The following is a 14,259-nucleotide window of genomic DNA, read 5'->3' on the forward strand; positions in this document are numbered from 1 at the left end:
GAGAGATAGCAAAAACAGTGGGAGTGGCGAACACAACAGTTTGGAACATCCTGAAAAAGAAGGAATTAACTGGCAAGCTCAGCAACAGCAAAAGGCCTGGAAGACCACGGATGATAACTAAAGTGGATGACCGCAGAATTGTCCTCAGGGTGAACAGGAACCCTTTCACAACATCTAGCCAGGTCAAGAACGCTCTTGCGGAGGTAGGCATGTCATTGTCAACATCTACAGTCAAGAGACAGCTTTATGAATGTAAATACAGAGGCTTCACAACAAGGTGCAAACCACTGGTAACGCTCAAGAACAGAAAGGCCAGATTAGCCTTTGCCAGCAAACACCTAAAAAAAGCCTGCCCAGTTCTGGAATAAGATTCTTTGGACTGATGAAACCAAGATGAACTTGTATCAGAATGATGGGAAGAGAAAAGTATGGAGAAGGAAAGGAACAGCTCATGATCCAAAGTATACCACATCATCTGTCAAACATGGTGGAGGCAGTGTTATGGCATGGGCATGTATGGCCGCCAATAGAACCAGGTCACTGGTGTTTATTGATGACCTGACTGCTGATCAAAGCAGCAGGATGAATTCTGAAGTGTATAGGGCTATACTTTCTGCTCAGATTCAGCCGAATGCTGCCAAACTGATAGGACGCTGCTTCATATTGCAGATGAATAATGACCCCAAACATACAGCAAAAGCTACACAAGAGGTTTTCCAGGGAAAGAAATGGGATGTTCTTCAATGGCCAAGTCAGTCACCTGCTCTCAACCCAAGAGAGCTTGCTTTTCACTTGCTGAAGACAAGACTGAAGACAGAAAGACCCACAAACAAGCAGGAGCTGAAGGCAGCTGCAGGAAAGGCCTGGCAAAGCATGTCAAGGGATGCTTTGGCACCTCTCCTGATTCAGGTGCCACAAAGAAACAGCTAGGTAGTGACGTACTGATGACACCTCACCCCACATTTCCTCATGACGACCCCTAGTGGTTACATTTAGATGTTAAACAGCATTCATAACAAGATGGTACCCTGTGGCACCCCACAGCATAGCTACGAGGGTGCCAAGGCACAGGAACCATCCCCACTGTAAAACAGTGCCTCCAACTCCAACAATTCCTGTAACTTTGCATATATTGGCCATTCACAGCTCCATTTTGCAGAAGAGCAAATGTGCACATATCGGCGCCCGCTTTTTTTTTGCAAAATTGTGGATGCAGAGATCATCACATGGGCTCGGGGTGAGTGTGGGTGGCTCAGTGAGTGGGGGAGGGGTTTGGGGTGTGGGTCTGGGGGCATACAAGCAGGGGCTTGGCAGTAGGGATGTACGAAAGTCACTTACCTTCTCGCAGGGGTGATTTGTGGGGGGGGGAGGCACTCTGCACCTCCCCCCAAAACCTAACCTGGCCGGCTCTGCTCCACGGCAACTCCACGAAGCCGCCGGCCAGGTGCATTCGTAGGCATGTGGAGCCTGTGGATGCAAATGGCAGCGGCTACGGCCACCGCCATTTGCGTTCATGTTTTTGGCCATGATAGGCTATGTAAATATTTATTTAGCCTATCACGGCGAAAGACAGGGGCACAAATGGCGGCTGCTATGCCATTTGCGCCCCTGTTTTTTTTTACCGTGATAGGCTACGTAAATATTTACATAGCCTATCATGGCAAAAAAAAAAAAAAAAACAGGGACGCAAATGGCGGCGGCTACAGCGGCCGCCATTTGTGTCCCCCATTTAGGCTGTGATAGGCTACATAAATATTTACGTAGCCTATCACGGCCTCCGCAGGGATGCAAATGGCAGTGTGAACGGCACCAGGTAAGTGCTCTGTTTCGCGCGCCTTTCGCGGGGTGGTGGGGCGGGGGGCTTCGTTCCGCCACAGATTTCAGTGGGATTTCACTGAGATCCGTGGCGGAATTCTCTGACATCCCTACTTGGCAGGCAACCGGAGAACCCAGACGGGGCGACCATGCCTGGTCATCCATCAGGGCGACTAAAGTCGATTCTGGCCCAAAACCACATGTGAACCCAGAATGAAATGAGTTGAGATAATCTGCATCTTCGAAGAATGTCTGGAACTGCACAGCCACCAACCTCTCAAGCACCTTGCTCAAAAAAGGGGTATTAACGACCAGAAGGTAATTGGTATAAACCTCTGGATCCAGCCCAGGGAGGGCTTTTTCAGGCATGGACGCACCAGTTCAAGTTACAAGCATCACTCCATCATGCAAAGACATGTTCACCAGTTCCTGGATCCACCTGGCCACTCTCTGCCTCCCAGCTAGCTTGAATAAGCCAGGATGGGCAAAGGTTGGGTGTGTATGTTGTAGGCCAAACAGCTACAAGTGTCTCGTCCACATCCTCAGGTCTCAAAAACTGGAATCGATTCCATATAACTAGGCCAGATGGTGCATTGAACACCTCACCAGGTACTATACTAAGAGCAACTTTCAAGTTGGCATGACACCAAGCAATTTTATCCTTGAAGTGTCTCACAAAATTAGCAGGCCTCTGAGTGTTCTAACATAGGATTTACCAGGTTAGATGACAACGAACTCTGGACCACCTGGAAAAACTCTGCCAGATGGTTACTTGGAGATACACTGGAGCCCATTGCTGCCTTCACTGCCAATCCATACAGTAGGTGTGATCATGCACCCTTACACATGTTCAGCTGGTATCATGACAAGTCTTATGCCCCTTATGTTCTAGTTATCTTCCAGCCCTTTTCATTGCCCAGAGCTCTCCAGGAAGCTAACGAGTGGCCAAGTTCCAGTCGAGATGGGCGAACTCACTGCAGTCTCTGTCCTATGCCGCTTGCCGAACCCCTGCTAGCTGCCCACCCCTGTTTGCTGTGCTGCATGAGCCACCAGGCGGTCCACAAATGCCTGGCAAGTGGAGCATGGCTTCCTGCTTCCTTACCAAGCCACCGTTTTGTGGAAAAATGGCAGCTTGTCCTTGATCGTAAATATCCATTTGCATTAATGGTGGCCATAAAATGGCCATTTATGCAATATCACAGGCTTAAATGGACCATTTCTGGCTGTAATCTTGTGTAAATGGCCCCTTTATGGGCACCATTTGCACAAATGGATGTTTATGAACAAGGACGAGCTGCCATTTTCCCACAAAATGGCGGCTCAGTGGGGAAACAGGCAGCCACACACCAGATGCTCACCGCTCACGCAGTGTACAAGCCAGCTGGCTGGCAGGGGGATTCATGGACCGGCATCTGGGGGGTCAAGCCAGCGATTTCTCGCCGGGCTTTGTGCCCCAGCCGGATGTCTGTGACCCCGTTGTATCTTGGCATTCCATAGTGTGATTAGAGCTTTAATGGGATTGCTGGCTTTGGCTACTGGAAATTTCCCTGGAGCATTCAATAGTTCATCAGATTCCATAAGTCTCCGGAGGCTTCCTCATGAAGCCACCTAACATTCACCTGCAGGGACATTAGAATCAGCCTGATGTGCAGAGCCTGCAGCTGTCTGCACAAATCCTTGCATCAGGCCCATTGCAAATAACTGGTGCAAATCTTAAGAGATTTATCATCATCTTAATCCCAGAAATTGCATGAATATTATTATTTCTCCTTTTCATTTCCAGTGTTTCTTTGAAAAATATTTTTGTTTCTATTAATTAATTCATTATACAGCCTTGCAAGATTTACAAGGAAGTGTTGAGTATTATCTCCTCTCCTGGAATGACACTGTCCATGAGAACTCCAGGAAGATCCCTGCCAGTGAAAACCATGCCTTCATTGGCAAATTGCATCCAAATACAGAGTATCAGATTTTGCTTCGAGTTTTCAATGGGATTCACAGCATCACGAGTGAGGCAGTGTATGTGACTACATCAGATGGAGGTAGGTTTGGTAGTGGAGGTAGCCTGGCTTCAAATCTGAGAATGAAATTGATTGATTTTTGTTAGGGCTGAGATCAGTCATCCTTCCATTATGAAATTTCCGGTATAAAAGGAAAAAAGACTATAATGCTAAAATGCTTAAGTGCTGGTTGTCATCAAGTGGCCAATCAATAAAAGCCCCCCCTGAGACAGCAGCTCAAAGCTCTAATAGTGACTATTAACGCACTTTGTTCTCATCCTGCCCTGTTTACTACTATCCACTTGCTCAGTTTGGAGCTGAGTTCATGTCAATAAATGGAGGAATTTCAAAAAACAATTAATAGTTTTTTAAAATATTTGCTCTGTGAAGCAGCATACTTTTGGCATGACAGTCAACTGTGGAGCCATTCCTCCTGAGTCACCAAAAATGGAAGGTGTAAATCCAGCCTTTGAGAGAATTTCCCTATGACTCATTTCCAAGCCAGTTAGCAAGCAGCGGGGAGGGAGGGAGGAAAGAAAGCAACTTGTGAATCTGAAATGTGTTTGGAATGGCCTTTCTAATCTTTTTGGCTTTATAAAGTCTCATTATAAACATTATAATATCATTACCTCAGAAGCAAGTGTTCCAGGTCATTAGCAAAGCACTTTAAGTGGGGATTGCATTTCCTTTGCAATGCCAAAGGTCAGCCCCCTTTTGTTTATAAAATAGAACTCATTGCAAGTGCAATTTTTCAACTGGTTAAGATGGACTTGCCAGATAAAAATAGGTCCTTTGCATAGCTATTTCTGACATGCTTAAATAATTTGTGTAATTTAATGCTAAGGAAGATTTTTGTTTTTAAAAAAATACAAAGCTTCATCATTATCTATGGTAATCAACATTCAAAATCATTTACATAATAACAGTAATGCACATTGCTTCACATTGCTCAAGTTACAAGTCTGCTAAAAGCTAGGGACATGTCACATTTCACCAAAGAGTGCATTTTAGATTTTTGCTTCAGAAAGAAAATTGCCATGGGGGTATGTGAAAGATGAGGCCGTACCAAAGAATGGTGGACGGGGCCACACAGATAAGTGGATAATTCATCATTGTATCCCACTGGTCACATTTTTACTAAAGATGAAGGCGATGCTGGTGGTATAAAGCGCTTTACCACCATCTCCCACTGTTTCTAACTGAGATTATAATAAGCCAATTTAGAGAGGGATACAGACAGTGATAACTTCATCAGAGGAAAGTAGATAAGCAGCAGACCCTTTGCTAAACCTAAATTCTAATCTGCATTTGGTTAAACAAGTGCTTTTACAGAGACAGCTGGAGTTTATTCAGTTTCTTCCTTTATTTCTAGAGCCGGAGGGCATGTTCCCTCCAGAGCTTGTCATCATCAACAGTACAGCTGTACGTGTCATCTGGACATCGCCTTCAAACCCAAATGGTGTTGTCACAGAGTATTCTATCTATGTAAATAATAACCGATACGAGACTCGAATGAAGGTGCCTGGGTCTTTTCTTTTAGGAGATTTGTCTCCGTTCACTGTTTATGATATACAGGTTAGAACATTTTCTTCTTACTATATATTATGAATATATACATGGATGTATGGATGTTAACACACATCTGCATAGTAATGTGCATACATGACAGTGTGTGTATGTGTGAGTCATGCTTTTCATTGGTATTTCAAGGAAGAGATAGATAGGTAGATAGGTAGATAGGTAGATAGATAGATAGATAGATAGATAGATAGATAGATAGATAGATGATAGATAGAAGCATGCAAATATAATCTACACATAAGCATTTATTAAAATGTGTCTATCTATCTATCTATCTATCTATCTATCTGAGTGGGGATGCTTGATAAATTAGATCTTTGCAGATTCTGTTGCAAACTGACCTGTCCCAGATGAACATGTAGATCACAATAAAATTAGCCTTTGGATTTTGCACTTCAGCTCTTGGCTCAAAAAACATACCAAAACATGTTTTAAAAATGCAAATTTTAGGATAAGTGCTCTACGAAATTCGAATTTTGTGAGAAAACACATTCAAAATACCTATTTAAATTCAAATGTTTGTGCAATTTTTTAAAAAAATTGCAGATTAATGCAGACACAGACACTTATAAATGATGAGCATGTGCAAAACTGACAGATCGGAAACAGACTGATCAGTCCATCCCTAAATTCTACAGATTGAGAGGGAGTTCTATATAGGCACACACACACACAACTGCATTTGTATTTTTAAATGAGTGTGTGTGTGTGTGTGTTATGGGCCCACAAGTAATGTTTATTTTTGAGCAAACACTTATTTTTATAGCTGCACAATGTATTCATAGTTTTAAGGACATCAAAACTACATTTCCTCTGATCCTGTGATCCTGAACTTACAATATATATTACAAAGACACAAAGATCCTATTCCTACTCATTAAAACAAAATTGCAATTGTTTTAGAAACATCAGGCATGCATAATACATCAACCCAGAGAAATAATGATATTGCATTCGTTAGCCTTTTATCATCTATCCCCTCCTCCCTTCTCTTTGTGAAACAGGCTGATCTCAGCCTAGAAATCCTTGTCTTTTAAAAAATACTATTAATATTTAAAATCTTTATTTTCCCTCTTTCCCCACTCTTATTTCCTTCCCTTTAGGCTTCCCCAAAATCTAAATGCAGTTTTCAGATTATCTGTAAGTATGCTCAAGAAAGAGCTTACAAATATTTTTCCCATAATTGAATTGCATCTATATCTTGAAGAGTATGTTGCTTTAATTGCAACTTCCCCTTTTTGTTTGTCTCACTCAGACTTCGCTTAGTCTGAATTATGTATGGGGAGGTTGTAACAGTAATCATGTATACTTTGTCCTAAAATTTGCATCCAGTTGCAACGTGCCATAAATAAACGTCACCTAGAGGCACACCATAACAGATTTCTATGTTCCAGCCCCTCTGCAACAGCAAGCTCTAACCCCCATGAATACACATATGACTTTCCAGTTCCTACATGGACACACATTTGTCTTTCTTCAACAGTAATGCAAATTCCAAGCGCTTTCACATTTTGGGGGCCTCCATATTAATTTACCATCAGTATGTTATGTGTCCTGCAATATTAATCAGTTTGCTCTCCTATTTCAGTATTAGCACCAAGATTTGTGGCACTGAGTTATAAGGTGAAATCCAAAGATTTAATTGTTTGTTTTTATTTCTTGCCTTTCATACTTCATCCCTTACCGGTTTCTAAATCAATATCTAGATTTGTGTCTGTCTTTTTTTTGTCATCATACGTAGACATCCGTCGATTTGTACCTTTGCGTATCGAATGACCTCTTTGTTGCTAATGCAAAGGTGACATTATTAGTCTTCCTTTGGAGCTATTTAAAGTACTCCTAAGAACTGAGGGAGTCGTATTTTGTCTCTCATCTTCAAAGTTCATCAAACATTAATACATCACTGTGAAGGCTAGTTATTACTATTTTAAAAAAGAAAGAAAAGCAAAGAAAGCTAGTAGATACAGAAAGGTGGGCTGTTAAGAATCTGAGGGGTACCCCAGTCCTAAACCTATTAATTTGTAGTAAGTCCCACACTGGCATTTCCATAATGCATACTCAACATACGTGACCGCTGTCTTTGGTGGGCACTGGTCAGGAAATGTTCCACATTTGCAGGAAACAATCTTTGTTTGATTACAGGATAGCTCCCCTTCATAGAAGACAATGGGGAGCTCCTGTGTATGCAGGGGAGGAGGACATTTTGGACCAATATATTTAGCATACAGTTTTAGGAGTTCCTGGGCACTCACCTCAGTGTCTGTTGCCATGATTAGCCATATGCTAGTTTAATGTACACTAATTTAACTCTGGGATAACGCGGTGAAAGAAATCCTGCCCTTTCCTGATAGAGCTTAGAGTGTGGTATGCATGAGTTTGTGCATACCACACAAACCCATGCATAGTGTAATGGCGCATGCTCACTGTAATCCTAGAGCTGGGTAAGCATGAGACAGTGGACAGGATCAGTTAATGCATTTTGCCCAGACTGCTTTCCTAAATGTGCTGGGGAGCATACCTTCTCTTTCGCTGTCTGGTGTACCTTGTTATGCCTCCATGCCAAAGGCATAACATCACAAGAAATGGAGCAGTTTGGGAATCATCCAGTTTTGCCCACAGTGGCTTGCTCAAGGCCATGTAGCAAAGTGGGGATCTGAACACACATCTGCCCTACCCAAGCCATAACAATGGACCATCACAAAGCACCTTAACTGAGGCTAAAGACACATTCATCATCATCATCATCACCTTCCTTTCTTGCTGCCCAAGGCTGTATATATGTAGGGTTTTGAGTGGTCTCCCATATGAACACTAACCAGATCCAGACCTGGTTAGCTTCAGTGAAGTTCCTGAACACCAAAGTTCAGTAAAAAGAGTCAGTAGCTCCTTTAGGAGCCAGTCTTCTAAAGGCATCGGCATTAGACATGCCAGAAAAACTCATACTTCCAGGGCTTGGATATGAGTTTCAGGGGCCGTAAGAAGAGGCAAGCATTTGGAATCCGAAATTCTTCTCTTGCTCAGATAAAATCCAACCCAGAGTAGATTTCCCAGCCCACTTTTTCTTTCCCCTGATGAAGACCTTACAGCTTAAAATGCAAAACACATTGTGATTAAAATTTATTCTGCTTGAATCAACCAGTGTCCTGCACCAGTATCAGGATCACTGGGATGTGTGTGTGTGTGTGTGTGCATGTGTGTGTGTGCGTGTGTGTGTGTGCATGTGTGCGCGTGTGTGCGTGTGCATGTGTGCATGTTTGTGCGCGTGTGTGCACGTGTGCACGTGTGCATGTGTGTGTGCATGTGTGTGCGTGTGTGCGTGTGTGTGCATGTGTGCGCGTGCGCGTGCATGTGTGTGCACGTGCGCACGTGTGCGCGTGTGTGTGTGTGCGCGTGTGCGTGTGTGTGTGCGTGTGTGTGTGTGTGCATGTGTGTGTGTGTGCATATGTGTGCACCCTCCAGCCACTGAGTCAGCATCACCCTCGGGGCTGAAATGTTTGTGCATTCTTGCACTGTGGAGTAACAATATATTCTTGCAATCCTCATTCACAATGGAAGTCCTTACCATCGCACTGAACCCAATTGTGCTAAGGTTGCGCTCATACTTTAACTTCAGTTTACTGAATAGTTAAGGGTGCAATCCTATGCATGCTTAGACAGGAAAAAAGCCTACAACTCCCAGCATGCCCCACACAGCATGACTGGCTGGGGAATGCTGGGAATCGTAGGACTTTTTTTCTGTGTAAACATGCATAGGATTGCTCTCTAAAGCATTTTTTTCCCTTTCTAATTATTCTAGGTTGAAGTCTGCACAGTATATGCTTGTGTGAGAAGTAATGGCACCCAAATTACAACTGTGGAAGATGACCCAAAGGAGTTAGCAGCACCACGTATTCATGTCCTCAGTCCAAGGTATTAAACCCTGTTTATTTTTCTTAAATCAGAAGAGCCTATGATGATAAAAGAAATAGACAATGATTTTGTTATTCAAGCTATAAAACAGCTGTTGTTTGCACAAAGCTCCAAAGTGAAGAAGGGAGACTGCAATAAACACATGAACCTGCCTTCTACTAAGGTAGACCATGGTTCTAACTAGCCCAGTATTGTCTAGTCCAGGACTGCATAACCTCTTTCAGCCTGGGGGCCGAATTCCATTTTGGAAAAGCTTTCGGGGCCACATTCCAGTGGTGGGCATGGCCAAAAGCAAAAGGGGAAGGGCCAAGACTGCCAGCATATTGTAGTTTAAATCTCTTACTGCCAGTAACTCTGTATTAGGAAAGACCAGCACAGACGCTGGTTTCATTTCAGTGCCAAGTTAAAACATGTTTTTTTACCAAAGCCTTTGAGGGCTAATTGGATTCCCTGAGTTTGCACACTGTTTTAACTGTTTTATTGTTTCAGATTTTAAATTGGTATTAGCTAGTATTAGGACTATTAGCTAGCTTAGGGATCAACCCTACCAGGATAGGTGGCTGCCTCTGAACATGGAGGTGACCACCTATCCAATGCAGGGCAGGAGAAGCACAGAGGGTATCATCCCCTCCGTGCTTCAGCTGCCCTGCATTTGCAGCTAGACAGCTGATTTCGCATCCACTACGCCATTTGCAGCCGTAAAGCTGTTAGGTTAACCTAAATGCAGCCATTTACAGATGCATTTAGGTTAATCTAACAGCTTTACAGCCGCAAATGGCATCCAATACGCCATTTGTGTCCCTGGTTTTTTGCGCGATAGGCTATGCGAATTATATTTATGTAGATATTTGCGTAGCCTGTCGCGTGAAAAAACCAGGACATAAATGGCGTAGTGGATGCCATTTGCGGCCGTAAAGCTGTTAGATTAATCTAAATGCAGCTGTAAATGGCTGCATTTAGGTTAACCTAACAGCTTTACGGCTGCAAATGGCGTAATGGTTGTCATTTGCGTTCGGAGTTAGCCCAGCGATATGGCACGGTAATGGCAGCCAGCCATATCGCCAGCAATGTGGACCCGGTGGCTGGCTCTGCAGGATTGCCATGGAGCAGAGCTGGCCTGGACGGATTCCAGGGGGAGGGACAGATCGCCTCCTCCCAAGGGCGGATTCCCACCCGGACCAGCAGGTAGTGAATCCGTCCATCCCTGTTTGAAACAGGCATATATTTGAACAATGCACACAAACACATTTTAACTAATGGGAGAAAAATGTATAAATTTCTATGGACATTTGTGCAAATGTTCTCCTAATGTACACATTTCTGCACACATTTTTTGAACAGAGAACGTCATCGCAAAATTCTGAGAACTACTAAAATAGAAAGATAACTGTGCCCCAGTTTACGTATTAATTTGGAAAGTATGAATTAGTTGGTTCATATATTAAAATACAAACTAAATGAATTTCTCCCCCATCCTTACATGCGGTATGCTTGAGGATTTCCCTGGGCTTTACTGAATTCACTGCCGATAACTGAATTCCTCCACCATTGCATGGAATTGATATCATGACTTCTCGGCATAACCAGGAACTTAGGGTATGCAAAGCAAAATGTAAGTTGGTCTCTGGAAATTCCCTAGGCCAGTGGAGGCTGGTGGTTCTGATGTTATGGTGATTCCGCTCTGGGCTTCAATTAGAACCAGTCAGAACTCTAAAGAAGCTATCCCAGGTGCTGAACCCTAGCCCCAAAATAGGTTCAGCACCTTGGATAGCTGCTTTAGCATTTTCGCTGGTTTTAGCTGAAACCAGAGGAGATTCACCATCTCGCTGACATGAGAGCCACAGCCTCCACTGCCCTAAGTTATTCTAGGCCCCACCGTGCCAGTTTCATAGCAAATGTGAAACCCACCACAAATGGATGGGTCCCGAGTTTGGTCTGGATATTGGTCTGCTACAATCAGATTCTAGAAATCTGGCTCAAAATATTGAAGGGACAGAAAGTGTTATGGGGGGGCGGTGGAGGTGGCCAAGAGAGGAGTCAACTTGCTAATGTGAAACCGCTTTGTTCAAATACCTTGTCAATTTCATCTCTACAATCAGCTTCTCTAGACTTGTTGTAGATGTTGCAGGGAGAAGCTCATCAGGTTGTGCATCCAGCTGCCCAAAAACTTTTTTCTCATGATAGATTTGTTCATAAGGAGCGTCCAGGATAATTATCCATGCTAACTAACAGAATTACGATATGTGCATTGGAAATCAAATCTGGCATGATTACAGTATCCCTAATATAAATGCACATAGGTGCATTTGATCTTATATTCCCTTCTTCATCTTTTTCTTATTATAGGCAATCTTTTTCAAAAGCAAAACAGGTGCCAGACTGGGTAAACAGCTGAATAGTGACAAATGCAGTCGTTCTTTTCCTAAAAAGATCTATGAGTGCCAACATTTCCAAAAGAGAGGCTATACCTAATGGGCATCCATTGCCAAGACATTTATCAAAATTATGGCAACAATAAAATAGTTAGCCTCCTGTGTGCATGTTGTTGTTGATGGGATTTTATTACACTTTTGGCAGAGATTGGTACTGAGCTTGTTTCTTCCAAGGGGGAGAAACATCTCTTTATAGCTAAAACTCTAACAGCTAAATCTTCAGAAATATACCAACAGAATGGATTTATTCCTATAGTCTTTCAAAGATGCTCCTTTGTCTTTATACTTTTTCTCTGAATTTTGTTACTTGTCTGTGCAAAATGTAACTGCAAGATTAAATTAAGCTTGTTATTTTTCTGACACATAACGTAAACAGACCTAGTCAAAGCTTGTTTGATAAGAGCTCAGTTCTAGAACCCGTATTTCCCCCCGGCTTACATTGACACATGCCTTTGTCGGTAGTATGCTAGGCACTTTTGCATGTCTCTGTTATTATATGCAAACTAAAAATGCCATAATACACAAATGCAAAAATATCAGAAATACCTTTGAGTTTCTTTATAATCAGCTCAGCCAGAAACAGACTTTCTCCATTGCCTTCCCTTACATGTCATATTATCATCAGCTGTTCTTATATCCCAAAAGAATACTAACTACTGATCGATTGCCCGGACATGTCTGGCTGTGGCCTACACGTGCCCTGGGTAGTTCATTTATTTGCCACGGTGGATTTGCTAGAGTGGAATTTAATCAATAGCTAATTCATTAATTCTAGTCCTCGAGTATGTAGGGACTGTGCAGTATAAAAATGGCTGTCTGGCTTCAACTTTGATTGAAATATGACAAACACTACAGCTGACAGCTTCAGCAGGTGCCGGCCTCTATGTGAATTTTTTTATTTATTCTCCATCAAGGAATAGGTTCAAGGGGAAACTAACAGATTGTATAAACAAGAAGACGTTTTAATACATATCTGCCAATGGTGAAAAAGGATGATTTCCAGGAGAGAGCCACATGGGAGGAGGCAATACAACACACCTCCTACAATACACACACACACACACACACACACACACACAGATATATACTGTTGTAACTCTTCTGCTTATGAACCTGGGTGTTATGTATGGATTGTTTTTTTGTTCCGGCCGCGGGTGGGGTGGAGGTGGCACCGTGGCAGTGATTTTGAGGGAATACTATAAGACTTTATCAGTACAGTGCAGAGTAGGGCAACTAAAATGATAAAGGCACTGGAGCAACTCCCCTATGAGGAAAGTTACAACAACTGGGACTGTTTAACTGGGAAAAACAGTGAATAAGGGGAGACATGATAGAAGTGTACAAACTTATGCAGAGTGCAGAGAATGTGGACAGAGAGACATTTTTCTCCCTCTCCCATAATACTAGAACCCATGGCCATCCCATTAAGCTGATTGGTGGGAGATTCAGGACAGATAAAAGGAAGTACTTCTTCACACAGTGCATAGTTAAACTATGGAATTCACTTCCACAGGATGTAGTGATGTCCACCAATTTGGATGGCTTTAAAAGGGGGTTGGACAAATTCCTGGAGGAGAAGGCTCTCAATGGCTACTAGTCCTGATGGCTGTTTGCTACCTCCGGTATCAGAGGCAGCATGCCCATGTACAACAGTTGCTGGGGAACAAAAGTAGGAGGTTGCTATTGCACTCATGTTGTACTTGTGGGTTTCTCATGGGCAGCTGGTTGGCTGCTGTGTGAATAGAATGCTGTATTAGATGGACCCTTAGTTTGATCCAGCATGGCTCTTTTATAGTCTTACAGGATGTTCTTATAGTCATCATACAGAGCCTGACTGATATGCAACTGCATTCCCTTCTTTATCTTTAAACCAGACTTGGACCACACAACCCTTCATATAGAGGACATTTTATTTATTCATTCATTCATTTATTTAATTTCTATACCCCCCCCCCCAATAGCTGAAGCTCTCTGGACGGTTCACAAAAATTAAACCCCAAAAGCGCACAGTAAAACAATATAAAATATAAAACATTAAAACCACAATATAACAATAAAACCAGAATAAAACCTAGCAGCAATGCAGAGATTCAAAATACAGATTTAAAACAGCAAAGCTAAAAGCCTAGAAAGCTAAAATGCTAAAATGCCTGGAAAAATAAAAAGGTCTTCACCTGGTGCCGCAAGGAATACAATGTAGGTGCCAGGTGAACCTCACTAGGGAGCTCATTCCACAGCCGGGGTGCCACAGCAGAAAAAGCCCTTCTCCTAGTAGCCAGTAGCCACCCGCCTCACTTCCTTTGGCAGAAGCTCACAGAGAAGGACCACTGAGGATGATCTTAAGGTCTGGGCAGGCACATATGGGAGGAGGCAATCCTTCAGATAACCTGGCCCCAAGCCGTTGGATCTGTTGGATACATGTTGGTTGAGCTATATTGAGCCCCACATACACCATCATTTAAAAAAAATAATCTAGGGATGGGCAAATGTTTGAGATGGCCAGGATTCTCTGAACATCAGTT

The 14,259-nt window shown here is 42.9% G+C and overlaps 1 protein-coding gene across 1 annotated transcript in view; it reads left to right on the forward strand.

The window, feature by feature from the left end:
* USH2A (usherin) overlaps positions 1-14,259 on the forward strand; it is an 809,138-nt gene that overhangs the window by 551,467 nt on the left and 243,412 nt on the right. Inside the window, exons 45-47 of the mRNA XM_084828794.1 lie at positions 3,648-3,857; positions 5,188-5,390; positions 9,193-9,305. Of these exons, the coding sequence (XP_084684920.1) occupies positions 3,648-3,857; positions 5,188-5,390; positions 9,193-9,305 (526 nt within the window). The remainder of the gene's footprint in view (positions 1-3,647; positions 3,858-5,187; positions 5,391-9,192; positions 9,306-14,259) is intronic.

The sequence above is a fragment of the Heloderma suspectum genome, chromosome 1, assembly GCF_057233095.1.
Source record: "Heloderma suspectum isolate Gila_16-S chromosome 1, 16-S_ref, whole genome shotgun sequence".
NCBI lineage: Eukaryota > Metazoa > Chordata > Lepidosauria > Squamata > Helodermatidae > Heloderma > Heloderma suspectum.